This window comes from Ichthyophthirius multifiliis, assembly GCF_000220395.1.
Source record: "Ichthyophthirius multifiliis unplaced genomic scaffold scaff_1120509251342, whole genome shotgun sequence".
In the NCBI taxonomy this organism is placed as follows: Eukaryota; Ciliophora; class Oligohymenophorea; order Hymenostomatida; genus Ichthyophthirius; species Ichthyophthirius multifiliis.
This window is the reverse complement of record NW_004085967.1, coordinates 218003-244875: the sequence shown is the minus strand read 5'-3', so window position 1 is coordinate 244875 and position 26873 is coordinate 218003. Positions and strand designations below refer to the sequence as shown.

General features: G+C 16.7%; 8 protein-coding genes across 8 annotated transcripts, besides 32 other annotated features; 5 read left to right on the top strand and 3 right to left on the bottom strand. All coding sequences in view use genetic code 6, as the record gives it.

Moving 5' to 3' along the window:
• Nucleotides 1-24: 24 nt before the first annotated feature.
• Nucleotides 25-94: a microsatellite.
• Nucleotides 40-94: a microsatellite.
• Nucleotides 41-109: a microsatellite.
• A 182-nt stretch (nucleotides 110-291) lies between these two features.
• Nucleotides 292-369: a microsatellite.
• Nucleotides 370-1103: 734 nt separating this feature from the next.
• IMG5_185760 (hypothetical protein) lies at nucleotides 1104-2329 on the top strand (the record flags this gene model as incomplete). The annotated part of the gene is made up of 3 exons (XM_004027289.1): nucleotides 1104-1837; nucleotides 1926-2058; nucleotides 2120-2329. The coding sequence occupies 3 exons, from the start codon at nucleotides 1104-1106 to the stop codon at nucleotides 2327-2329; spliced, it is 1077 nt and encodes a 358-aa protein (XP_004027338.1).
• A 597-nt stretch (nucleotides 2330-2926) lies between these two features.
• Nucleotides 2927-2983: a microsatellite.
• Nucleotides 2965-3002: a microsatellite.
• A 169-nt stretch (nucleotides 3003-3171) lies between these two features.
• Nucleotides 3172-3221: a microsatellite.
• Nucleotides 3176-3230: a microsatellite.
• A 104-nt stretch (nucleotides 3231-3334) lies between these two features.
• Nucleotides 3335-3401: a microsatellite.
• Nucleotides 3355-3500: a microsatellite.
• Nucleotides 3366-3493: a microsatellite.
• Nucleotides 3374-3499: a microsatellite.
• Nucleotides 3405-3500: a microsatellite.
• Nucleotides 3413-3500: a microsatellite.
• Nucleotides 3491-3549: a microsatellite.
• Nucleotides 3494-3592: a microsatellite.
• Nucleotides 3522-3576: a microsatellite.
• A 123-nt stretch (nucleotides 3593-3715) lies between the features above and the next one.
• Nucleotides 3716-3749: a microsatellite.
• Nucleotides 3750-4061: 312 nt separating this feature from the next.
• Nucleotides 4062-4100: a microsatellite.
• Nucleotides 4101-4596: 496 nt separating this feature from the next.
• Nucleotides 4597-4634: a microsatellite.
• An 89-nt stretch (nucleotides 4635-4723) lies between these two features.
• Nucleotides 4724-4777: a microsatellite.
• Nucleotides 4778-6070: 1293 nt separating this feature from the next.
• Nucleotides 6071-6125: a microsatellite.
• Nucleotides 6126-7089: 964 nt separating this feature from the next.
• Nucleotides 7090-7146: a microsatellite.
• Nucleotides 7147-7570: 424 nt separating this feature from the next.
• On the top strand, nucleotides 7571-8279 carry IMG5_185750 (hypothetical protein; the record flags this gene model as incomplete). Its single annotated transcript, XM_004027288.1, has 4 exons — nucleotides 7571-7600; nucleotides 7643-7786; nucleotides 7853-8068; nucleotides 8121-8279. 4 exons carry the CDS (start codon nucleotides 7571-7573, stop codon nucleotides 8277-8279), a joined length of 549 nt encoding a protein of 182 aa, XP_004027337.1.
• Nucleotides 8065-8124: a microsatellite.
• A 276-nt stretch (nucleotides 8280-8555) lies between the features above and the next one.
• IMG5_185740 (hypothetical protein) lies at nucleotides 8556-9688 on the bottom strand (the record flags this gene model as incomplete). The annotated part of the gene is made up of 2 exons (XM_004027287.1): nucleotides 8556-8856; nucleotides 8903-9688. 2 exons carry the CDS (start codon nucleotides 9686-9688, stop codon nucleotides 8641-8643), a joined length of 1002 nt encoding a protein of 333 aa, XP_004027336.1. The 3' UTR covers nucleotides 8556-8640.
• Nucleotides 9689-11575: 1887 nt separating this feature from the next.
• Nucleotides 11576-11623: a microsatellite.
• A 233-nt stretch (nucleotides 11624-11856) lies between these two features.
• On the bottom strand, nucleotides 11857-17211 carry IMG5_185730 (oxysterol binding, putative; the record flags this gene model as incomplete). Its single annotated transcript, XM_004027286.1, has 9 exons — nucleotides 11857-12344; nucleotides 12423-13416; nucleotides 14141-14652; nucleotides 14710-14962; nucleotides 15519-15544; nucleotides 15798-15809; nucleotides 15953-15999; nucleotides 17005-17022; nucleotides 17198-17211. 9 exons carry the CDS (start codon nucleotides 17209-17211, stop codon nucleotides 11857-11859), a joined length of 2364 nt encoding a protein of 787 aa, XP_004027335.1.
• Nucleotides 14097-14139: a microsatellite.
• Nucleotides 15737-15768: a microsatellite.
• Nucleotides 16200-16245: a microsatellite.
• Nucleotides 17139-17192: a microsatellite.
• Nucleotides 17212-18479: 1268 nt separating the features above from the next.
• On the top strand, nucleotides 18480-19925 carry IMG5_185720 (hypothetical protein). The gene is made up of 5 exons (XM_004027285.1): nucleotides 18480-18891; nucleotides 18936-19012; nucleotides 19295-19433; nucleotides 19472-19634; nucleotides 19715-19925. The coding sequence occupies exons 1-5, from the start codon at nucleotides 18505-18507 to the stop codon at nucleotides 19807-19809; spliced, it is 861 nt and encodes a 286-aa protein (XP_004027334.1). The 5' UTR covers nucleotides 18480-18504; the 3' UTR covers nucleotides 19810-19925.
• Nucleotides 19046-19139: a microsatellite.
• A 577-nt stretch (nucleotides 19926-20502) lies between the features above and the next one.
• On the top strand, nucleotides 20503-21566 carry IMG5_185710 (zinc c2h2 type family protein, putative; the record flags this gene model as incomplete). Its single annotated transcript, XM_004027284.1, has 5 exons — nucleotides 20503-20595; nucleotides 20638-20769; nucleotides 20807-20900; nucleotides 21432-21521; nucleotides 21562-21566. The coding sequence occupies 5 exons, from the start codon at nucleotides 20503-20505 to the stop codon at nucleotides 21564-21566; spliced, it is 414 nt and encodes a 137-aa protein (XP_004027333.1).
• Nucleotides 21187-21250: a microsatellite.
• Nucleotides 21567-21898: 332 nt separating the features above from the next.
• IMG5_185700 (phosphatidylinositol 4-kinase, putative) lies at nucleotides 21899-24691 on the bottom strand (the record flags this gene model as incomplete). The annotated part of the gene is made up of 6 exons (XM_004027283.1): nucleotides 21899-21941; nucleotides 21983-22106; nucleotides 22158-22773; nucleotides 23477-23700; nucleotides 23768-24228; nucleotides 24276-24691. 6 exons carry the CDS (start codon nucleotides 24689-24691, stop codon nucleotides 21899-21901), a joined length of 1884 nt encoding a protein of 627 aa, XP_004027332.1.
• Nucleotides 23422-23457: a microsatellite.
• Nucleotides 24692-25542: 851 nt separating the features above from the next.
• IMG5_185690 (hypothetical protein) lies at nucleotides 25543-26733 on the top strand (the record flags this gene model as incomplete). Its single annotated transcript, XM_004027282.1, has 7 exons — nucleotides 25543-25683; nucleotides 25752-25836; nucleotides 25919-25983; nucleotides 26030-26170; nucleotides 26234-26391; nucleotides 26436-26564; nucleotides 26643-26733. 7 exons carry the CDS (start codon nucleotides 25543-25545, stop codon nucleotides 26731-26733), a joined length of 810 nt encoding a protein of 269 aa, XP_004027331.1.
• Between the last annotated feature and the right edge of the window lie 140 nt (nucleotides 26734-26873).

The following is a 26873-nucleotide window of genomic DNA, read 5'->3' as shown; positions in this document are numbered from 1 at the left end:
ATATACTTTTTTATTATAGATATAATATATATTATATTAATTTTTTATATATTTTTAATATATTTTTTATACATTTTTTTAGATTTTTTTTATAATATCTTATAATTTTATAATGAAAATAAAAATAGAACAGTTTCTAATTTTAATAATCATTTTTTTAATAAGACTAATCTTAAATATATATAATTTAAATTAAAAATAAATTTAAATTTAAATTTAATAATAAACAAAAATATATGAACTTTTAATTAAAATATATATTTTTTATCAAAAATGTAAAACAAAATACAATAAAAATAAATAAATTAATAATAATATTTGAACAAATTTAAATATAATTAATAAAAATATTTTTTTAAAAATAAATAATCATTTAAAAATTATTTAATTAATATTTATTATAAATTAAAATTTTATAAAATTTATATATTTATTTTATAAAAAGAAAAATATTATATTATTTTTATACATTTAATTTAAATATTTTTTTAAAACTTTTTTTTTTATTTTTATATTTTAATTATTCTAATATCTTTTCATGAGTGAAGAAAACACTAAATAGAGAATTTCCAACATTCGCTTAATGAGAGGTTAAAATAAAAATTAAAGTTTTTTTATTACAATTTCATTTAAATTAGAACGTTAAGAATTAGATAAAATACTTTAAAAATATGACGTTTAATGGATAGAAAAAAATGGAAATATTAATATAAATGTAAAAATTTTTTCTTTTAAAATGTATTTATTTTAATTAATGTTAGTTTAATTTTAATATAAATAATGAAATATAAAATTTAGTTTAAGGAATAATTTAATTAACATCTTAATATCCATTCGAACAACCTTTAATTAAGTTTAATCTATAAGTAAAAAAATAAAAATAAATAAAAAAAGACATAAAAATAGGGTTAACAAGCAGGATTTTTTAATTATGATGAATTCAAATAAATAGATTATTATTGTGAAAAAAAGTATACTCCAAAAATGACAATAGCTGATATAATTTAAATGTAATAAAAAAATTTAAAATATACAATATTTATATTTTTGTATATAGGATAGAATAATATGGTATTTAAAATATAAAATCTTCAAAGAACATAATGAGTGATTCTATTTTAAATTTAATAAATACTCTACGATAATATTTAGATTCTAAAACATGTTTATTAACAATTTCATTAATTTGTATATTTTTTAGAATTCTGGTAGGGTTAGGTCCTTATTCTGGTTACAAATAATCACCAAAATATGGAGATTACGAAGCCTAAAGACATTGGATGGAACTTACAGTTAACTTAAATCCAAAGGAATGGTATGTATAAACATTAGACAATAGTTTTGACTATTGGAGAATAGATTATCCCCCTTTATCTGCATATGTTAGTCTAATTTTTGGTTATATAAGTTAATATTTAGATCCATAATCTATGATATTATTTTATAGTAGAGGTTATGAAGATTATAATCATAAAATATTTATGAGAATGAGTGTTATTGCTTGCGATGTATTAGTTTTCTTTACTAGTTTATATAAAGTTTATTAAATTGAAATGTAGAAATATGGTTTTACGACTAGAAATGCATTGTTTTTTGTTGCTTTAATGTGTCCGCCTTTAATTCTTATTGATCATGGACATTTCTAATATAATTGTTTTTTACATGGGCTCACATTATGGGCTATTTATTTTTGCTGTAAAGGATAAGTTTTAGTCGGGGGCATTATTTTTACTTTGGGTATCAATTTTAAATAAATGGGGTTATATTATGCATTATCTTTTTTTTCTTTTATTTTGGGATATCTTTCTTTTGATTCTGGATTTAAAAGTAGGGTTTTGTACAAAGTAAAAATATATTAAAAAATATGTCATAATTATTTATTTTCTTTAGTATGATTTTTCTTGTTTCGCTTTATTTTTAATAAGAATTATTTTTGTAGGTTTCGGAGTTATTCTTACTACTGTTATTCTATGGATTCCTTGGATTACTAATGGCTATTTATTATAATAATTAATTGAAGCAATTTTTCCTATTAATAGAGGATTGTATTAATTAAAAGTAAATTTAAAATATTTTCATTTATTAAATTATTATATAAATAATATTAAAATAATAAAAGGTTGCAAACTTTTGGTGCTTCTCAAATATTTTTATTAAATGGAATAATTATTTTAATTAGCAAACTCTTGTTTACATTTCAATATTTTTGACTTTAATTTTGAGTTTACCTAGCATGTTTGTTATTTTAAATAGACCTAAGTTTAAATATATGAGATTTTGCTTATTTAATATAAGTATGAGCTTTTTTTTTTTCGTATCATGTACATGAAAAAACAATATTAGTTCCATTAATACCTTTATTATTATGTATAAAAACTTTAATTAGTATTATTTAGATTTTGTTAATTTTAGTTGTATTACATTGATACCTTTAATGAAAGAAGATAATTAAGCTTTGAATTTATTTATTATGGCTATTCGTAAAATTATATTTTATATTTATATTTATTTAATAAAGTTTATCATTATTTTGTTCATAATCTTCTAAAATATTTGCAATTACATGGAGTTATTTAAAAAAGTTTAATTAAAACAGAGAAGAAACTTTATGATTAATCAAATATCTTTGATTTAGAAAATAAAAAAATATTTTAGAAAAATTACTTATTATTCTTAATCATATATACTTTAAGCTTTATAGAAAATTTTTTTATATTATTGCTTTGATTAATTTAATTGCTGAAAATACTATGAATCCGCCTGAAAAGTATCCTTTTTTATTTTCCCTTATATATGCAATGACTGGATTTGGAATATTTGCCTACATTTTTATTTAAAGCAATTTATATATGATTAATGATTATATTTATTCTTATAGAAAATAAAAAATAAATATATAAAAATATGATTGAATTCATTGAAAAAAATTTAAAATAAAATATTTATATTAAACATTTAAAAAAATATTATATAAAAGTATTTATTAAGTATTTATATAAGTAAATACATAAATACATATAATTTATAAAAAACAAAGATTACATATAAAATTGAAATGTTAAAAATCTATGAATCAAAAACTCTAATATATTAATAAAAAGATAAAAAAAAAATTAAACATAGATTAAGAATATCAAAATATAAATAGTTTATAAAAGAATGAGATATTTTTATAATATTTTAATAATAAATATAATAATTTAAAAAAAATATATATATTTAAAGAATAATTAAAAATTTATTCATTAATTATTTTAAAAAAATAAAAAAATATGAATATTATTTAATATAATAAAAATAAAAGCATATAATTTTATAGATTTTATAATTGAAAATAATATATTATTCAATACAATATATTAAATTATATAATAAATATTTAATAAAATACTATAAAATTAAAAAAATATAAAAATAAATATATAATAGAAATATAGAAATATATATGTAAATATATATATAAATAAAAATAATATATATATAAATATAAATATAAATATTTTTTTTTTTTTCATATATTTATTTATTTTATTTTTAATTAAATTATTTATATTTTAGTTTAATTTATATTTATTTATTTTTTTATTAATTATTGAAATCAGATATTTTTTTAATTAATACTTTTATTTTTTATTATATTTTCATTCTTAATTTTATAAATATATACAATTAATAATTTTTTTTATTAAACAAATATATATTTATTTTTTTAGTATTTATAAATATATATATTTTATATATATAATATTAAATCTTTATTTTTTTTAATTTCTAAATTAAAACAAAAATATTAATTTTTATATATTTTATACTTATTATATAAAATATTTAAAACAAAATATTGTAATAAAATTAATATATTTTTTTTATTTATTTATTATATCCTAATTTTTTTTAAATTATAATAGTTTATAATTTATTAATTTCTATATAATTATTTATTATTTTTAATTATAAATTAAAATAATTTTATGAATATTTTTTATAACTTTTAAATATCTTTTTTTAATATAAATAATTAATGATTTATTTTAAGTATTTTTTATTTAAAAATAATAAAAATAAATATTTATAATTTTATATAAAAATATTTAATTTTAAATTTTTTAATTATACAATTAAAAATGTTTTCTTTTTAATTTACATAATAAACTAAAACTTATTAAATATTAATATCGTTTTTTTTATATATTTTAACTAACTTAATGTAAATTAAATTGCTATTTAGTTTACCTAAAAAAAAATTAATTATATTTAAAATTATGAAGTTTTATTTTTTATTAATAATTAAAAATATTTATTTAATAAAAGATCCAATTTATTTCCTATATAAATATAATTAAAAAAATGATAAAAAAATTAACGAACTATGTTGTAAAGCAATAATTTTTGACCAATAACAATTTAATATATGGATGTTAAAATGCTTTATAAAATTATGAATTTTTTCAAAATTAATTTAAAAGCTATCAACATACTATTAGCTAATCATTAAAAGGCAAAAATTAAAATTACATATTAAAAGTTTTAATATCATTAACAAATATGAATATAAAAAATGAAAGTATAATAAATGATTTACTTAATGAATTAACATAAAATAAAAATCTTATTAAAATAAAGAACTATTAAAAACTATATTAATTATCAAAATCATTAATTGAATTATCATAAGAGACAGCATTTAAAGAAAAATGCATTTTAATTTTAGAAGAAATAAGCAATAATTATTAATATTTAAAGTATGAATAATTATTAAATATAAATAGTTTGATAAAAAGCAAAATTGACTTAAAAAATAATATTAAATTAGAATCTGTATTATCAAAATATTTGAATATTTCAGAAGAAGAATTAAAAAATGAGCTATTTGCAAATGAAAAAATTAAAATAGAATCTAATAGTTATACAATATTAAAAACCAGTCTGGAATAAAATTAAATCACATTTATTAAAAACTCTACAAACTAGTAAATAATATTATATGGAGCAGATTTTTAAGAAGAAAATAATTATTAAGAATTTCTATAAATCCTTAAAAATAGCTAAAATACAATTAGTATGCTAATAGTTTAAGATGAATATGAAGAAAAAGAAGAAAATTAATAAAAACAGATTTTTTAAGGATAAAATTTGTAATAATTAATATTATAATTGTTCGAAGATGAAAATTTGAAGTTTGATTTCAAAAGAAATGTTTTCATTAATAATAATTTTAAAAGTATTGATTTTTTATCTTCAATATTTTTAAGTTTCGTACTAAATTCATAATCTAATAGCGAAAATCCTTCAAAAATAATATTTGCAGGAATGCCAGAAGAATAATATATAAACGAACTTGCTATGAAAATTCCTTTAGAGAATTTAAATGAATTAATAGATATGTATAAAACCATAAATATTGTGGATAAGTTAAATTATTGTCATAATACAGTCTTTAAAATAGGATGTCCATAATGTAATCCTATTTTATATAATTAAGTAAAAAGTTCGGAAGTTTAAAAATTACCTGAAGAATTCATTAATGTTTTTTAAGGAGAGGAAAAATACTTTCCTTAAAAAAATTAAATTAAATATTTCGTATAAAAAATTGATTAGATTTTAAATGAAAATGTAAATTATAAAAAATGCGTTGTTGTTTGTAATTAGTAAGATTTGTTTCAAATAGTTTCTTCTTTCGGATCTTTTTAAGGTAAAGAAGATGATTTGTTAAATATACGTTTCTAATAAAATCTTATAATGGATTTTTTTAAATTAAATCCCGATTTGATTTAATAAAAATTAGCTATATTGGAAACTCTTACTGATAATCCTTTTAGTTCTTCTACTAATTTCTTGTTTGAAAAATTCGAAAATCAATTTGATTTTGAGGCTTATAGTAACTATCTTAAATAATATAGCGAATATACATAAATAATTGATACTCAAAATAATGACCAAGTTTTAAATAAAGTTGATTTTATTTAAACTAAATAATGTACTGTAGATTAGCTTTTATAACAAAACGAAAATGAAGATGAAGAAGATGGGATTGAAGAATATGAGGAAGAAATAAGTTAATAAAATCAATATAAATATATTATTGAAAATAATGATAAAAATATTAATTTATAATAATAATAAAATAAAAAAAAAACTATTTTATAACTAACACCTTCTTAAATTGATTATTTAAAAGATATATTAAACATTATTTAAAAGAAAACTATTTTCTTAAGCGAAAAGTAAATAATTTAATAAAGTAATAAAAAATAAATAAACGAAAATTCATAAAAATAAGAATAACCTAAAAAATATAAAATTAAAAAATAAAATAAATGATCAAATTATTTTTAAGCGATTATTAAATTTATATTATATTTATATAATTATTAAATTTTAAAATTAACTTGCTTTAAGCACCAAAAAATTTTTAACAATTAACTAATTTTAAAGTAATTAATTATCTTTAAAATAAATATCATTATTTTTAGCAAATATATAAAGTAAAAATAAGGGTTTAAAAATCATCTAAAATTGTTATTTTTTTGATAATTTTTATATTTTTATTATTATAACAAATGCTAATTAATATCAACTAAACTTCTAAAAGTTTTAAGAAAATTAGTGCATTATCGAACTTATTTATTTATAACTAGATATTATCTTAAATACTATTGAAATCGAATGAACACCACTATCAATCGAAAGAATTTTTTCTATTTTATAATATACAATATTTTTTAAAATAACTTTATCAGTCTATAAAACTTAATATATTTTTTATCAGAAGGCTAATTAAATTATTATTTATTTTAATAAATCTTATTAAAATTATTATTATTTTTAAGATTAATTAATATTATGATTACTATAACTTTTAAAAAAGTATTACAAATGATTAAAATATTATTAAAATATTCTTAAATTCTGCTTAAAAATACAATTGAACTTTTTATTTGATTACAAACTTTTTTTATTTTTCCTAATAAAGGATTAAATATTTAAGCAGTATTATCATCTATCTATTTCTTTCACTAAATTAAGTTAAATCTTATTTAATAACTATTTTGTATAAACTTGCTTAAATTAAATTTTTCATATTTAATAAATATTTTATTTTTATTAACTATATAATTTTTATTTTTTTTATATTTCAATATTTTAAATTTAGAGAGACTATCATCTATTATTTTTTTTGAATCGGTTAAACTCAAATTTTTTTCAGATAATATTTATAGCGTTAGGATATTATTCATTTCTTAATTTTAGGAATATTATTACTTCCTTCTTTCTATTACGTTTAAAATTATGATTTTAGGTTTAGATTTTACAATATATTTATATTTTTTATTCATTATTATTCAAATTTATATTTTTTTATTTTTGATTTTATACTATTAAGCGAATATAATCTAAAAAGAAAATGCTTTTTTTATGTTAATATATTGAATTCTAAGTTATTTTTTTCATAAAATTAAAAATATATACTTTAATATTTTTATATTGAATTAATATCAAAATTTGTTTAATATTTTTAACTATATAAAATAAAAATTATAATATTTCCAGTTTATTTTTATTTAAAAAAATGAGTTAGGAAGATTAGCTTTTATTAAAAGTAAAAAATAATAAACAATATAAATAATAAAAATGTAATTAGATTTTATCAGTAGGTGATTCGTCAGTAGGAAAATCTTGCTTAATTAAAAGATATTGTGAAGAAAGATTTGTAAATAAATATATAACAACAATTGGAGTCGATTATGGCGTAAAAAAGATGAATATATCAGGAAAGAAAGTTGCTGTATTAAATAAAAATATTATTCAATTTTTTAAAAATAAAATAAATAATAATTTCAAAAATAAAAAGATAAACTTCTTTGATTTAAGTGGAGATGATGATTATTAAGAAATAAGAAATCCTTTTTTTAAAGATTCTTAAGGAATCTTACTTGTTTTTGATTTAGATAATAGAGAATCGTTTTTAAATTTATTAAAATGGGAAAGGATTATGAAAGAAAATGGAGTAGATTTTACAAGATCTATTGTATTTATTGTCGGAAACAAAACTGATTTAAATTCAAAAGTAAAAATATTTAAATTTTTTAAAAATAATATATATATAATTTATTATAAAGTAAATAGAAATGGGTGAAATAACGTAATTTATTAGGAAAAGAGGATGGGAATATTATTAAACATCTGCAAATACAGGAGATGGAGTAAAGGATTTATTCGAAAAGATATTTTATAAATGTGTTGATATGATAGAATAATAAAAATAAAAATTAAAATGAATCAAAAAATGATTAATTTATTTATATAAATATATATTTTTTTTTGATTGGTATAAAAATATATTGAAATAATTATAAATATAATGTAATTTAAAAAATTATCATTTAATTTTTATATATTTTTGTTGTTTTAATATTAAAGCTCTTTTTTTGTTTTAATTTTAAATTTCAAATTTTTCTTTTTTAGTAATTGTGTTCAACATTAATTATTATTGTTAGAACATTAATTTGAATCTTCAGAATAACATTTTTTTTCCATAATCTTACAAAATAAAACTTTCAAGCAATTTTTTAAATTCTTAATATGGACAAATATCTTTGTTTTAAGAACAAAAACTAATGTGTTTACCATTATACTTAATCATTATTTCATATTAATTTTAATCATTTTGATATAATTCAATAATAAAATTGGAAGCAAAAGGGGGAAATAATTCGCAATTTTTATTTTATTTTTTTACAAAAAGCTTTCATGGATACATTCAATATTTAAAATTCCTAAAACGACCATCATAGGTATTAATTATGTATCATGTGCACATGAAATAGTCATTTTTAGTTAATTTTGATTATTAATCTATAATTATAATTAATATATAAAATAAAATAAAAGAATTAAAAACTCTAGATTCAAATTGATCAATTAGATATTTAAAATAAGGAGTAATAATTAATTTAATCTATTCTAATGTATAATATGTTTTAAATTTATAAACAGATTTAAGATATTAAAGAAGTTGGAATTCCTAATCAGAAATATTGAAAGGTTTACCTAAAAACTTTTGGCAGAGAGCGACATCAGCAATATGCGAAATATTTGAAATTTCAGGAATTACTTAGATTTTCATTTTTTTAATTATTTCATTTATTTCATCTGCATACATTTTGAATAGCTCTTCTTGAAAATATGTTCTAAATTTATTCTAATTTATTTTTTATAATTTTTTCTTATTAGGGCATTATGCTTTTAACATATTTAAATATGCACTTTCTGTTTTGATTACAAAAGGGAAAAATCCATTCGGCAAAGCATAATTATTATCAAATTTTTAATTTAATATGTCATCATTTTCATCAAACGTAAATGGAGGAATCAATAATTTTTAATCTATGTCTTCAGGTATACTATATTACGAACCTAAAGGAAATAACCCCACCATAAAGCTATGTGCACTTTATACTGCTCGCTTAGAATGGGAAGATAATATCTCTATTTCCTAGTGATTATATATTAAATTTGCTAACTATTATTTAAGTATATATTCTTTACGCATCTTTTAACCTAAATTATATAATTATCTCATTCCTATTGGAGTTACTTATCCTTCTAATTATTCTTAAAATTCTTTTTCTTATCCGGATAGCAACTCTGTATGTAAAGTATATCTAGCTCCATGTCTTACTATCATTTATATCATTAATAACTTTTTTTCAGATTAACAAAAAAATAAGGAGTTAATTAGAATTAATATTGCTATTAAAATATTATAAAATTTCATTTTTTTTATAAGTTTTTTTATATTAAAAATCTATTTTTTTTTTTTAATAAATATAATATATTAAGAATTATTTAATGTAGTTTTACAAATTAAGTTAACAAAACATAAAAATATTTTATTACTTATAAATGTAAAAAAAAAATTAAAATTAAAACTAAAATAATATTAATATATTTACACATTCAAATATGATATATAACAAATAAATTAAACAATGAGATATAAAGTTTTCATTTTTTCATAAAATGATTTCAAAAAAAAATATTTAGAATAATTAGATTAATAGTTTAAAAAAGATAATTAAATGTCAAATATTTATTAATTAAAAGCTAAAATAAATATAAGAAAAAGCTGATATTCTATTTAATTTATTAAAAAATTTAGAAGTTTCAAATTTATAAAGCTAACTTTTTATTTTAATTATTATTGATTTAAAATGTTAAGAGCATAATTTATTTGCTATAGATATATTTAAAAAGATTAATAATAACTAAATTTTAGAAATAATAATCATTAATTTAAAAAGCAAGTCTGAATCTTTTTCACATATAAAATCCAGTTCAAGTATGTGATAATCATAAATTGATATAAAAAATTAAAAAATAAATTAATATAATATATTTTTGCATATTATTGAAAAGCGTTAGTTTTATTTGGATAAAAAAACAATAATATTAAATATGAATATAAGAATTAAATTAAGTATAATTATATTTAAATTAATATTATTTGAATTAACTGAAATATTTATATTAATAAGAAGAGTATATATTACATTAAAGAAAGCTATATCAAGTTGTAAATAATTTTTTGAACTTATATTTTTATTAAAAAGTCAAAAATTAGTATTGAACAAAATGAGAGAAATATGTTAAAATAATATTCAAAGGCATTTATTTTTATAATTTATTCTTTTTTAATAAACGAAATATTATATCAATCGAAAATATATTTATTTATATAATTATGTTTATTATGTAATTCATAAATAAAAATAAAAAATTATTTATGTTTATAAATGATTAATTCAAATAAATTAAATAAAATTTCTAAGTATTAAAACAAGAAATATGCTTAATTAATATTTTCATTTATCAAGTAATTAAATTAAATATAAAATAAGGCTGCTTGGATTTAGGATTCTGTAAAAGGAAAATTAGAGTTTAATATAAATTACCAGATCCTTAATCTTTTGAGTTTAAGAATGGAAGGAGAAATTAACTTTTCTTTACTTTAAAGAATATATTATGATTTAAAAACAAATTTTAAAGAATATATTCCTTTCACTGATAAAGGAAGAGAAATACAAAAAAAATAGGTTACGTTTTGATAGACAACGCATCTATTTTAAATAAAAGAGAAAGCTATTTTTTTGTAATATGGTTAACTTAATAGATGAATTTAGAAATATTATTCTATTTCAAATCTATTAAATAATGCAATTTTTTTTTTTTCTTAAAAATTTAATGGATGCTTAATTTTGAAATAAAAAAAAGTTTGCTAATTCGATAAAATAAAAATTATGGGAGGTTAGATAATAAATATTATGTTCTTAAAATTTTTCCTTTTATTCCCCCAATGATTGTTAATTTAGATGATAAAATTCATTTAGTTCCAAAATATATTTAAAATTGATGTATGTGAAAATATATTAAAAAAGCTTATAATTTAAAGGTATTAGTTAGAAAAAAGCTATTAAAACATCATAAAATTTCTATGATTGGATTGAATATGTTTTTAATTCTATTTTAGAAGAGTTCAATTTACAAAATAATGATATTTATTTAAAGTTAACAAGAAAAAGAATATGTAATTAATTATGAAAAAGAATATGTAATTAATTATATTATTTAAATAAAAAAAGTAAATTAAAATCAATTATTAGTTGATATGCTTTTTTTTTTTAAACAAAAAAAAAATTAAAGAAATATAAAAAAAACATAATGAATTATCTTTTAATAATTTAATTAAATTTTTAAAATATTTTCATATAAGAGAAGTTATTTATAAAAATTTTATTAAAAAAATACTATCTAAAATAAATGCATATATTTAGATAAAAATATACTTTAATAAATTCATTTTTTATTTTTTTTAGTTTGCTATTCAAATTTACTTCTTAGTTTAGCATCGTTTCTTTGTAGATTTTCCAATTATTCTTTAAATTTTTAAGCATTTTCTATTTCGCCTTTTTATAAATATTATTTATCAATTCTATGATTTTAATCACTAAGTAATTAGCTTTTAATAATTATAGGTTTATATGGTGTAACATATCTAAAATCCCAATATCTCATTCCATCAAATTCAATAAACCCCATATAGCTACCATAACATTTAGAAACAGTTTAATCATTAACTTTAATTTCTCCACAAATATAATCTGAAGGCTTTTTTTTAACTGAATCGATAGAAATTTCAGCTTTTATATTATTTTTTACATCTTAAAATGTAATAGTTCCCTTAGATTCAACTTTCATAGTTCCCATAAAGGATCCTCCATAAATTTCTTTTGCAAAATTATAAGAGATGAATTATCCATCTTTAAATTTAATATGTCTAGTTCCTTTATTTTTTAACGTCAAAGAATTTAATCCCGCATTTGACTCATAATTGTAATTTCCATATTAAATATAACTATTACCTGGTCCATAAACTACAAAATAAGATATTGGAGGATGGTGTGATATTTATTCTGAATACATTTTTGTACCATCTGGATACATTCCTTAACATGTTTCTCCCAAAATAGGATTCAAAGGCTTCAAAAAGCCACAATTAATATAAAAGTTACCTAAAGTAGCACATATTAATAATTTGAATCTTTCAACTAAATCATTAGTTTATGCTGCTAGATTTATATATATTGGGAATAAACAAGTTGCATATAAAGCCTTTTCTAAAGCACTTTAGGGTATCATAGCTCTTATAGGAAAACTTATTTATGTTAAATTAAAAGATCCTGATATAATTTTATTACCAATTTATTTGATAATTTCTTTTCCTATATTCCTTAAGCATTATTTTATTTTCTTATCTTTACACTCTTTTCCTCCTTCTTTGTACGAACAATCTGCTCTACATTCATCATTGGCTTATATTGGTTTAAATTATTTTATATAGGATTCTATTTGTTGCTTTGAAATATTCTTTTTGTGGTATTGGAATTCTTACTTTACTAATGTATATATGACATTTTCATCTTCTTAAAGAATATTTTAATTAGATTCTTCAGTTATATTTTCTAAAATTATTTCTTCCTCATTTTTTATTTGTATTTCGACTTCTTATTATTATTTTTCTTGTGGTGTTTCTTTCTATTATTCGTCTTCTTGGGTTTTTTTAATGTGTACTTCTTCCTCATCTACTTTTTAAATTTCTTATTCATTTTCGCAAGTTTTATTATCTTTGTTAGCGTATTTACTTTTTTGCGCTATCTTTTTTATTTCTTCTTTCTTTTATTTTAAACCCGCCACCATAGATTATGTAAATATATCATTATATTCAACTTTATCTAAGTATTCTGGTAAATTTTCAATCACTTATCCTATTAATTGTTAATCTAAATCATCTTTATAACTAGATTCATCTATTTAATTTACCATAAATGCAGAATTATCTTTTATGTTTTAATTTTCCTATTATGTTATTATTTTTAATTTTTGATCATTCGTATTTTAAAAAAATGGATTTGATCGGACTGTAAAATTGTGAAGATTAAACTTTTTATTTACTTTTATTTAAAAAAATATATTTAAACTAGTATTTAATTTTACTATTCATTTATTAATTTTATTCGTTTGCAGAGTATTTACTAGAAACATCATGCTCATCAAATATACTCAAATAACTGAAAGATTCATCGGATTATTTTTTATTATTTTTAAATATTACTTGAGTATTTTAATAAATTTTTTAAATCAAATATTAGTTAAAATCTTTTGCATTAGTAAATTTCATATTATACGCAATATTTGTCATTCTAATTATTTGTTTTTTATGTATTATTTTTGCAATAAGAAAAAAACAATAATTTTGTATTTATGAATTTAAGTTTTAAGTTTTATGTTTTTATTTAATATTATTATTTATAAATTACTTTTTAATTAATTTAATTATTTTTAGTTATTAATTTTTTAAATAATTTTATGATATAAAATATTATTATTAAAAAAAATAAAAAGAAATGATATGTTTATATATTTTTTTAAAAAAATGGAAAAATAATTTATATTTTAATTTTATTTAACAAAAAATAATATTTAAAAAACCCATTATAATAATAATAATAAAAAACATAATAATGATCATTCTTACTTTAAAAAAAAAAATATTTAAAAAAATAATAATAAAAAAAAATACACACAAAGGGCATTTTAAAGCTGCAAAAACTTAGGGAAGTAAGCTTAAACATATTTTATGGTAAACATGACCACATTATAATGTATATTAAAGATCTAAGCATATATTTTCTTTACAGACTCCACATAATTTATCAAGTGATTCATTTTCCATAGAAAGTTAATTAATATATTCTTCACTTTCTGCAGTTCTATTGTAATGAATTTATTTAGCATAAAGCTTGAATAAATCCCATTTTTAATTTTCAAGAAAATAAGTCCAATTTTAATGATTATGCGCCACGTTATTGACTACAACTCTTTAGTCTAACTTTTTAATAGTATTAAATTAATAAGCAATTCCCCAATTAGGTGATTATTTTAATTTTTTATTTAAAATAGCAGAATATGCATATTTGCATAAATAAAATCCAACTTAGTGAATTTAGAATGCTTAACTAGAATCACACTAAAAGCATTTAAGTCTTGTATTTTCATTAAAATCATAAATACCTATACCAATTGATTTAATAGCTTTTTTATTATTCAATTTGCAAAAAGAATTTTTACATTCATATTCAATATTAATACCTATTTTTATCTATCGAAACGCTTCTCCTTTTTTCTATAGTATGGTTTCATCTGATTATGGATTATCATTTATAATAGGCCAATGCCATTCTTGTATATTATTAAGATCTTCATCTATATTTTTTATAGCATATAATGGGATTTCTCCCGTATAGAGAGGTAAACCGAATCTCATATTGTCGTTTACAGCTATTAGCTTCATGTTATTAGTATTTTCAGTTTATGTTAATATTTTTGTATTTGTAGAAGTTTACTATATTTTATATATTTAGCAAGAGTTTTTTTTAATTTTAGGATCTTATTGACATAATTAGTGTTTAGCATCTTCTATTGTCATTGAAGGAAATACTTAAAGTGTTATACTATTATTATTATTTGGAGTTTAAACTAATATTGAATAATAATCTTCAAAATCAGCTTTAATTTTAAAATATGCAGGAAAGCAATCTCTGTAATAATTAAGGGAAGAATTTTAATTTTACATTCCAAATAATAATTATAGATTTATAGGGTCTGAACTAAATGCTAAATTTACGTATTTAAAAACAATATCAAATAATTTTACAAAGATTCTTTTACTGTATTTATTCTTACGATAAATGCATTATAAATGATTTAGAAATATCGTTTCTACACATAAATATAAATTTATAATCTTGGCTTTATATAACTTCTTATTCAGTTGTTATTATGTATTACTTTATTATTTTATTTAGTTACTCTTTTTAATATGCATCTAAAGTTGATATTTTTGTTAATGTTTTATATGAACCATTATTATTATTATTATTGTTAAAATTATTAATTACATCTACTAAACTTTTTGGAGAATCTCCTTTTATTTAAATAATATATATATTCATCCTTTTTTTATATATATATAAACTTTGATTTTTAAATTTTATATTTTAATTGATATTATTCTTTATCAATAAAAAATATATAAATATATTATAAAAATTATAATATATAATTTATCCTCTTGTTGTTAGTTAAATAAATAAATAATTTGGATCTTTTTATTTAATAAATATTTAATTATTTAAATATTTTATTATTCTTTATTTTTATTTAAATATGTTAATTACGATAGAACATGCCTTTAATAATGTTTATATAATTATTTTATTTATTTAAAAATATTTGGCAACAATTTTTTAAGTTATTAAATTTTGCATTTTTTAATAAAAAATATTAATTTTTTCTAATAATACAAAAAAAATTTATATTTTAAATTAAATACTTTTTTTTAAAGGGGTTTCTTTATTATTGCCATTATCATTAATTTTACTATTATTAAAATTAATATGATTTTGAGTATTATTTTAATTGTTATTTTATTCATTATTATGATCTGTTTCTTTATATTTGTTTAATTATGATGGTTATTTAAAATTTTTATATTTTTACTTTCTTCATTTTTTTCATCAAATATATTTTCTTAATCATTTTAACTTAGATTTTATTTTTAATAATTTTTATGTGCCATCAATATTTACTTTTTTTAAAATAAAATATTATTTTATTTATAATAAATGTATCTTTATATTTTATATCTAAAAGTGTTTTATTTTACAGAATAATCTTACTCCCTATCTAATTTTTTTTCATCTGCACAACAATTACCCATTAATAATTTAACAATGTAAAAAATTAATTAAAAATTATTAAATTAATATAATATTTTAGTGAAAAAAAATTATATAAATATAAATATTTATTAAATATACAAATAATAATAAATAATATTTGCTCATATATATGTTATATTTTAAATATTAAAAATTAATTATTTATGTTTAATGAATATTTTTAAATCGTTTTAAAATTTTATTGATTTGCAAAATTATCATAATTATCCCTATTTGGTTAGTTGACTTTCAAAAATTATATTTATTAAATAGAAATATCTCTTCTTTTTCTAGCAACACATTAACTAGCAATTTGTTAATTTAATTTATATTTAAATGGAAAGCGATGATTTTATAATAATATAATAAATTTTACTAAGACCTGTTGCCTTTGAAAAGTATTTATATTATTTCTATTTAAATGTCCTTAATAATTTTATCTTGGTCTAAATATTTAATTTTATTAATCTTCAATAGCTTAAACACAATGGGCTCAACCTGCTTTTTATTTGAAAATCCCATAGCATTTATAAATTATATTTGGGAAAAGTTTGTTTTAAATAAAATATTAATCCAATAATCCGAAAATTTTATTTTTTTAAGTTCTAATTAATTAACGATTAATTAATTCAAATATAAACAATTTCTTCATATAATATTTTACCTATAATTGCCGTAGAATCTTTATTTAGATAATTTTAATGTACAAATCCTTTATTTCTTTCTATTTATTATATGTTATATGAATTATTGATATTTTCTAAATTATTTTTAATACATTTTTTTTTATTAGACTTTTATAATATATTTATTAAAATAATATAATATATTATTAAAAAGTAAAATAAATTAATTACGTATTTTAAGCCATTTTAGGCTGCTAGAGCATCTAAAATAAACAATAAAAATTACTACCACCAAAAGAAGCAATATAACTAAACCAGAATTAGTGTAATTAACTTTATGTTTTGTATGAAAAATAAATAAAACATCTAAAAATTTAACTGTTTATTTATTCGGAATACATGTTTCTTAATTAAACTTATATAGCATATATAATAAATTTCCTGTATATTTCATTTATGTTTTCGGTTTATTTGATGATATTTGGATTTTATGAGAATAAGCGCAATCACTAAACTTGAAATTTTTCACTAAATTTTATGAATTTATTATTTTTATCTAATGGATTATCATTATATATTATTTTTTTTAGGTCACCATTCGAATAAATAGTTGACATTGTAAATATTGGTTTATAAATGTAAATTTTTAAATTATTTTTTATATTTTATTTTTTTCTAACTTTTCCTTTCAAAAGCTATATTGGATTTTTGATAGTAATTATTTATATATCAATATAAAGCTGCTTCTAAAAATGTAGAAGTTTCTAGATATTGTTTAATGAATAATTATATATATATGTAATGTATAAAAAAAAAGTTTTGTAATACTTATTTTTATTTAAAAAATATTTGGTATAATATTAACTTCAAAAATATATATTATTTTTATCAAGCATTTATTCTATATGCTTTTATAAATTATTTTTTATTTATTTTATTTATATATTCATTTAGTTTATCAATTTATAATTATTTATATTTGTAATATTCTATAAAAAGTTATTTAAAACATATAATTTTCAATATCATAATTTAATTTTATTATTAATTAAACTATTCTCATAAATAAATTTATATATCTTATTTTTTTTGTATAATTACTAAAATAATATTTTAATATATTAAATCAGTATTTTAAAACTAACCTTTTATATGTGACCAAAAAATAATAAAATACTAATTTTATTTTTACCAATTATAATAAAGCTAAAAAAGATTATTAAAATAATATATATTATATGATTGTTCAACACATATAATAATTTAACATTTTTATTTTAATTAATAAAAATAAGATATATAATATATTAATGTGAAAAATATTTTATAAATAAATTATTTAAAAGTAAAATAAAAAGTTAAAATGAAAAATATTTATTATTTTTAATGTATTTTAAAAAATATAAATTAATTTTATAAATAAAAAAGGAAAAAAATAATTATATTAATATATAAATATTAAAGAAAAATAAAAAAAGAAATAAATATATATATATATATTGCATAATTAAAAATATATATAATTAAAATAAAAATAAATGATTAGTCAAACTTCATTAAAGATATCTTATAATTTGAAGCTTTCTAATTTGAATTCAAATGCCCTTGTAATGAAATCTTAATTCAATAAAATTGCTTGGGAATCAAGTAATCCTTACAATAAACGTTGGGAATATAAATTCAAACATTCTTATTATACTTATCCGAGAGATTATGAGCACACACACGTTAAAAAACCTTAAGATTCATGGGATGTAGTACCTTTATATTATGCTTATTTCAAGGATTTTGTTGACAGATGGATTCCTGGAATGAATATGGTGTGGTAAAGACGTAATAGAGTATTTGATAAATTTAATGTATATTTTTTACCTGCAACTTCCTTATTTTTTTATCAATTTGCACACCTAGCGATTGGATTTAAAGTAATAAAATATAATTTGAAAATTGATATTATAAATATTATAAGGTTTTAGCTGCATATCCATTATTCCTTATTTACACAAGAATTAGAGATAGAACTTTAGATCCTGATTTTAAAGAAACGTAAATAAATATAAGATTTTAAATAAAAAATAAATATATATATATAAAAATATATATAAATATATATATATATATATATATATATATATATATATATATATACATATATATATACATATATATATATTAATAAAATGAAAATTACAAAAATTATAATTAAAAAAATCGATAAATTGATTAAATAAATAACTAAATTTATTGAATAATTTAAATATATATAATTTTTTTACATTTTTATTAAAAAAAATTATTTCAGTTTTACATTTGTTATTTTTATTTTAGATATTTGAGAGATATGCTTTACTAAAATTCTGAAATTTCTAAATACTTTAATGAAGAAACTATTCATGTGTTAGATTATGATTTCGAATATTTACCTGGATACTTAGATACTGCTAAATTCCCTGAATATGAAAATAAAGTATTCTAAAATTAAAAATATAAATAATATAAATAAAGGTATTCAGATTCTTTAATACTGATACTTCTTAATGTTAAGGATTTTTTAAATTCGGAGATGTTGAATCAGGTGCAACAATGACTCTTAAAATGAAAACTATGCCAATTCCAGGAAAATATAGATATTAAGTAGGAGAACCTTACTACTTTTATGATTTAAGAGGTATTTTTAGTTTATTTTTAAAATATTAAATTATAATTTTTAATATAAATTATTACCTATTTTTTTTTTTTATTAAATAGCTGAAATAACTCATAATGGAGTTTTTAAAGAAGTTGTTTTAGTTGATGAGAACGAAACATTAAAAAAAATTCGTCCTTACTTATTTTTAATTTGATGGAATTAATAATATATTTTTATTTTATTGCTATTTTTTTATAAATATGTTATTCGTTTAATATTATTTTTACAGACATCTAAAAAAATAATATGAAAAATAAATAAATTTTGTAAAATAATAATCTATTTAATTTATATCATTTATAGTAAAAATTAAATACAAAATTATTTTATTTTATATTTTCTTTTTTAATTATATTAATTCTTTGTTATTTTTTATTAAATTTACAATTTATTATAGTTTTTAAGTGAAAAAAATAAAATATTAACTTTAAAATAAATAATCCACCAAATAAAAGTAAAATTTAATATAATTTTTATCAAAAAATATTTATGACTTTTCTTTAAAAATATATAAATTATATTTTATTATCATATATCATATTAACAAATTCCAAAATTAAGCGATTATAATTTTTATATTTGTAAGAATTTCTTTATTTTTAATTATTATCGTTTGATTAAAATTAAGTTATGTTTTTATATTTAATTTTACAAATATATAGTAAACTAGCAATATTTGGTTTGAATGTTTTGATTAGAAGAATTTAAATTTTATTTTTAAATTTAAGATTATCATAAATAATCTATATTATTTTAGCTTTTCATAGTCATAGTTTCTGATCTTTATTATTTTAATTAAATAAATTATTTTATAGTTATTTATAAAATTAAAAATAAAAAATTAAAAATGGAATTTTAAAATATAGGAAGAATTTGTACTGTCTAAATATGCCATAAAAAAAATTTTTTACCATTTAAATGCAAATTTTGTTTCGCACCTGTAAAAAAATAAATATTTTACATAATTTTTATAATTAAAAAGTATTGTTAAGATCATTTTAAAGTAGACGATCACGGTTGTAAATAAAAAAATAATTTAGCAAGTAAAGCTATTTCTTGTCCTTATTGTTTAAAAACAGTTAAATATTTAGGTTCATTAAATGAAAATGAAGCAGTAAAATAAAAAAAAATATTTTTATTATTAAAAAAAGTTGGATATACATTAAGCAACTGAATGTAATCCAGAAGATATAGAAAAAGTAATGAAAGAAAAAAAAAGTGTATTTTGTGAATCTGAATAGAATTGTAATAAAAAATTAACTACTTTAAACACTTATGTTTGTAAATAGTGTAATAGATAATTATGTTTAAAATGTAGATTTCCGGAAGCACATATATGCTAGAAAATAGATAAACCATTAAATTAAAAAAGACTTGTTTAAATAGAAGATTAATTAAAGCAAATAAGAATCTAAAATTAAATATAATCGAACAAAAATATGATTGGAGGAAATGTTAGCTTAAATAGAGAATATAAAATGAATTTATACTAATAATAATAAAATATGTTCAAATAACAATAAGAGGAACAAAGAAAATAAGAAAAAATAAAAGAATAAAAAAGAATCGAAGAATAAAAATAATAAGAAGAATAATAAGTTAATTAAAATCATTAAACTTAACATAATTAAATATAGTAATAAGATAATTAATAAAAAAATTAACAATTTGAAATATGTAATTAATGTGGATTATAGTTTTAAGATCTTAATTAATTAGTTTAACATATTGACACTTAGCATTACAATTAATAATAATAAAATACAAAATAAAAAGTTGTTAGAGAAATTTGTAATGTATGTGGTAAAAGCTTTATTGATTTTAATGAATTGATTTAACATGCAGAATAAACACATTATATTTAAGGTATTATAATAACTCAATTTATTTATTTTTATTTTTAAAGGCTGATATAAAAAGAAAATAATCGCTATGAATGTATTTTAATATGATTTTATATTCAATATTATATTGTACATTTTATATTTTTCACTTTATATTTTATAAAAATTTGAGCATATTTTTTATTTTTTTCTAGTTTATTATTAGTAAATAAAAAATAATATGTTAATATTCATTTTTTTTTTTTGAAAACTATAAAAAATTTATAGTGAATTATTTAAATAATTTTCAAAAATTAAAAAATCAACTTTAATTTAAAATTTTATATATGTAATATAAATAAAATATTTGTAAGTTTATTAATTAATAATATTTAAATGATATTTTAGAAAAAAATTAAATCAATAAAATATTCCTTAACAAAAATATTAGTATTTATCAAACCTTTTAATAATAAAATAATAATAAATTATTAAAATAAGTACCATTTTGCTCTCCAATTATCTAAAGATTTATTTATTAGACTATTACAATGTATTCCTAATTCACCTGTATTCTCAACATCTTTAGGGTTAAATCTTTATTCTAATTCTTAAATACATTTTTAACCTTAATTTGAATTTTAAAAAAGTAGATTATAATGTGATATTAATAAAATACCTATTTTAAAGCAAGGTAAAGATAATCCATGTCCACTATACATCATTTTAACAAGAACAAGTATTTTATCTTGATGCTTCATTGCTGCTTAAAATCCTTTGAAGAATAACTTTCTAAACTATTAAAAAAGTTCACTATCAATACCTTCTAAAATTAATATATATTCAGAAAGAAATTTAAAGGGAATAATTTATTCAAATCCTTTACCAGGAGCATTTGATAAGAAAAATCCAAAATCAATATGTATAATATTCCCTTTTTTATGTAAAAGTATATTTCCATTATGTCTATCTTTTATTTACAAAAAGTAACAAATTAAACTATATCCTACTAATGAATAACAGAAATTTTTTCTAGCTTCTTTTATATGTTTACCATAGTATGCAATAAAGAACTAATTCAAATCTTAAATATTACTATAGCTTTCATATATATTTTTCTTTAAAGAATCTAATGTTATTGCGTTTTTACACATTTCTATAATTCCTGAATTCGGATCTAATGATAATATTTCATAGGGAGTTAATTTATAATCAAGTCCTTCCATTTTAAAAATTTAATCAAACTAGTATATTAATTACAAAGCAAATTATTCTTATTTTAAATTATCTCCTGTCTTTTTTTAATATTTATATATATTTAATTAAAAAAAATGTTAAAATTACCTTAACTATAAAATGAACTAATTTCCAACTTTTAAAGTGTCCAAAAGGAGACTAATCTTTTATTTTTTTTCTTATTCTTGTAAATCTTCCCCAAAAATATTATATTCTATTTCTTTCTGTTCCTCTTCGTTCATTAGTATTGATTATTTTTAGTTTGTGTCTTGTTTTTAATTTAATAATTTTTGTATATGTTTATTTTCCGATGTTATTTAACTATCTTTATGGGAGTTTTTATTAATTTATTATTTTTAATCGTGTATTTTATTAGCAAAAGAATTATTTAATGTTGACTAATAAACACAACCTAATCCGTTTTCCTATATCATATATATTTATTATTTTTTGTATATACTTTTTTATTACTACTTTCTATTCTTTTTCTTCTTCTTAATTATTATTATTATAACTATTTTCTTAATTATTACTATTATTCATTGGTTCTTCATTAAATATGGAATTAATTTAAGCTTTTTTTAAAAAAAAATAGTGTAAATTTCAAATTTTATGTAAAAAAAACATTGATATTTTTATTGATCTATAGATTTATATCCTTAGGGATTTTTGTATATTTATAATTAATTCTATTTAAAATAATATGAATATAATTTTTATTTTTATATATATTTTTTTTTTTAATTAAAAATAAATAAATACATTAACAGTTAATAATTAAGAAATTTATATATCATTATTCCAAACTGTAGTATGGTTTCCATTTTTAAATGTTTAAAGTAAATAAAGACTTTCTTTATCTTAATACTGCTTTTCTTCTGGTCTAAAAATTTCTAAACAAATATAAAACGGAGCTCTTTCTTTTGTTGAAAAAACTTTGCTTTCCAAAGCAACTATATTAAGTATAGTATAATTTCTTATATTACCTAAATTATAAGAAAGAAAGAAAAAAATATTTAAAATTTTAATAATCAATCAATCAAATAAATATACTATTAAAAAATGGAATATAAGCACATGTTGGTAATTGTTCATTAATTTTCTATAATTCATGTATTAAAGAGATTATTTTAGGATTTGCATCTTTAAGTCTTTAAGCTATTTCTATTAAATCTTCAAAAAAGTTAATAGTACTATCAAAACTAGAAGAATTTTATTCTAAAAAAGTATTTTATTAGTAATTGTTTTAAATATCTTATTCTTTTACCTTTTAAAAATATTTTTGTTAAAGATAGTTATTTAATTTTATATCAGAAGGCTGTATTTGAATATTGGCGTTACTTTTATAATAAATAGTTCCATAATAAGATATAATTTATTATTTTTCAATATCACTACAAATCTAATTATCTTAAAAATTTTAATTTTAAGATATTATATAGTTTGTAATAAGCAATTTATTTTAAAAATAATTTGAAAATGTATATCTTATTTCATTTATCATTTACTTTACTCTTTTTTTATAAATGAAAAAATAAAAATTGATATATATTTATTTTACATATTTATTTCTTAGCATACTGTATTATTTTTATCAATTATTTATCCTACACTCTTAATATAAAAATATAAAAGGTGAGCAAAAAAATAATCTATTTTTCCAGCTTCTATCAATAAGTATTTTAATTAAAGATTATTAAGCTCTTCATGAAAAACTAAAAAATTACAAATCTAAGGAATATAAAATTCTAAGTCATTTCTTTATATATTATTAATTCTTAAATCTGGATTTATTCTTTTTATAATTTACAATAAATTAAAATTTAATAAAAAACCTGCAATTTTCTAATAATTTATATAAATCTTAAGATTAATCTTCTGTATAAAATCTAATTAGTATTTATATTATATTTAAATCAGTTGTAAACTTTTTTTATAATATATAAATTATTTCTTTATTTTATAAAAAAACTTCATTATTTGATTGATTATCATCTTCTAAAAATTACTGTATTAATTACTTTGATATTTATTTTCTTTTTGTAGATGTAAGTAAACTTTTGTCATCTTCCTTTAAAGAAAATTAATATGAAATATAAATTATAAATATATATATATTCTTTTTTTTTTAAATCAACTTATAAATATCTAAAACATTTACAACAAAATATTTTTTAAATAAAATCTATTTTTTATTTAAACAAAAAATAAAATATATAATATTTTAATTTTTATTAATACTATATTGTTTTTTTCTTTTTATAAATATTTATTCTTGATCATGTTAAAGTAAAGGTAAAGAATTTTAAGAAGTAATATTTTATGCTTATTATTTATTAATAATATTATTATTTTACATTTTTCAACAAATAAATATAAATTTATACACTTATATTACTTAAATTTAATTTTTTCCAATTAATATTAAAACAAAATTATTTTTAATAAATAAAGATTAATATTTTTTATTTTGTCTAAATTTATGTTAATGAATGAATTATTAATATTAAATTTTATGTTTAATATATAATATTTGTCAAATATATTTTTAGTAATTTACTTGCTTTTTATTATTTAACTAATAATATTTATTTTTAATATAAATTAAATTTTCCATTTAATTGCAAAAATATCTAAAAATAATTTTTAATAAAAATTCTAATAATATATATAAAACTATTATATTTAATTTTTTGGTTTACTATAAATATTTTTAAAAAAATTTCTACAATTCAAAAAAAAAAAAAAAGTTATACAAAAAAATATTTTATTATCCTATATTTTGAAAAAAATAAAAAAAATTATTAAATAAAATATTTAATTTACAAATGGAAGGCGAATCAATATATAACCTTATTCCTAAAGAATATGTTCCCCCACCTAAAGAAAAAAGGTATAGATCATAATATCCTCCTCATTTAGCTCCTACAGGATCTACATTAATAAATCATACTACATCAAGGCCTGGAGTATGAATAAAAAATATAAATTAAAAATAAAATAAACTTTTATTTATATAATAACAAAAAAAAAATAGGTTGCTAATTTAATTGGTGATTACAGCTTAGTTAAAGGACCTCATTCTCATAAAGATTTTTCTAAAACTTTAGGAAAACTACCAGGTGAATAATTTAAAAAACATTCATTTATATTATTTTTGTTATTAAATATATATTGATTAAAAAAATCCTAATAAAAATAAAGGATCAATATAACCTTATACTAGTGAATATAGAAAAAAAAATACTGGTACAATGGGTTCTAATAAAGTAATTATTATTTTTACTTATTTATATATGTAAACACTTTATATAGTTACCTGATATTTAAAAATTCAAATATCCTGACGAAGATAAAAGAAGACCAAATGTACCTTTAAGGGTTGAAAAACCTTTAATGGGATAAGTTTCTCATAAAAATTATATTGTTAGCAACGCAGTTGAGAATATTCTTAGTGTATTCTTTTTTTTTTTAATAAAATTGTCTTTATTTATTCAATTTAACAAAAAAAATTAATAGGCTCCTAAAATGTTAAAATAAGAATAAGATTATTTAACTAAAAAAGATTTTGGAAAAATTCCTGATTATTTAATCAAAAACAAGGAAAATTTAGAAAATGAATATAAAATGATATAAAATCTTCATTTATCAGAAGCTGAAGAAGTTGAAAAACAAAAGTAAAATAAAATATATATATTTATATAATTAATATTTTTTTTAGATATATGATGAGTGTAGCAGAAGTAAAGTAATTAAGAGATGGATTAAAAGCAAAATGGGAATCTGTTAATAATAAATATCAAACAATAACTCATATTAATAAAATAGATACTATTGGCTTAAAAAGAAAGTAAAAAAAATTAATATTTTTATGTTTCTTTATATTTTTTTTTTTAATAAAACATAATTTTATATTAATATAAAAAAGGAAAGAAGAAAGTGAAAAAGAATTAACATAATTAGAAAAAGATATAGCAAAACTAAATAAATAGTATGTATTTGTAGATACAAACATTTGATTTTACATTTAATATATAAATAATCAATTATGTTAAAAATTTATAAATAACATTAAATACATATCATCAAAATATATAATTTTTTTAATAATTTTATTTTACAAAAAAATTAATTTACACTATTTTTTTATTAATTAATA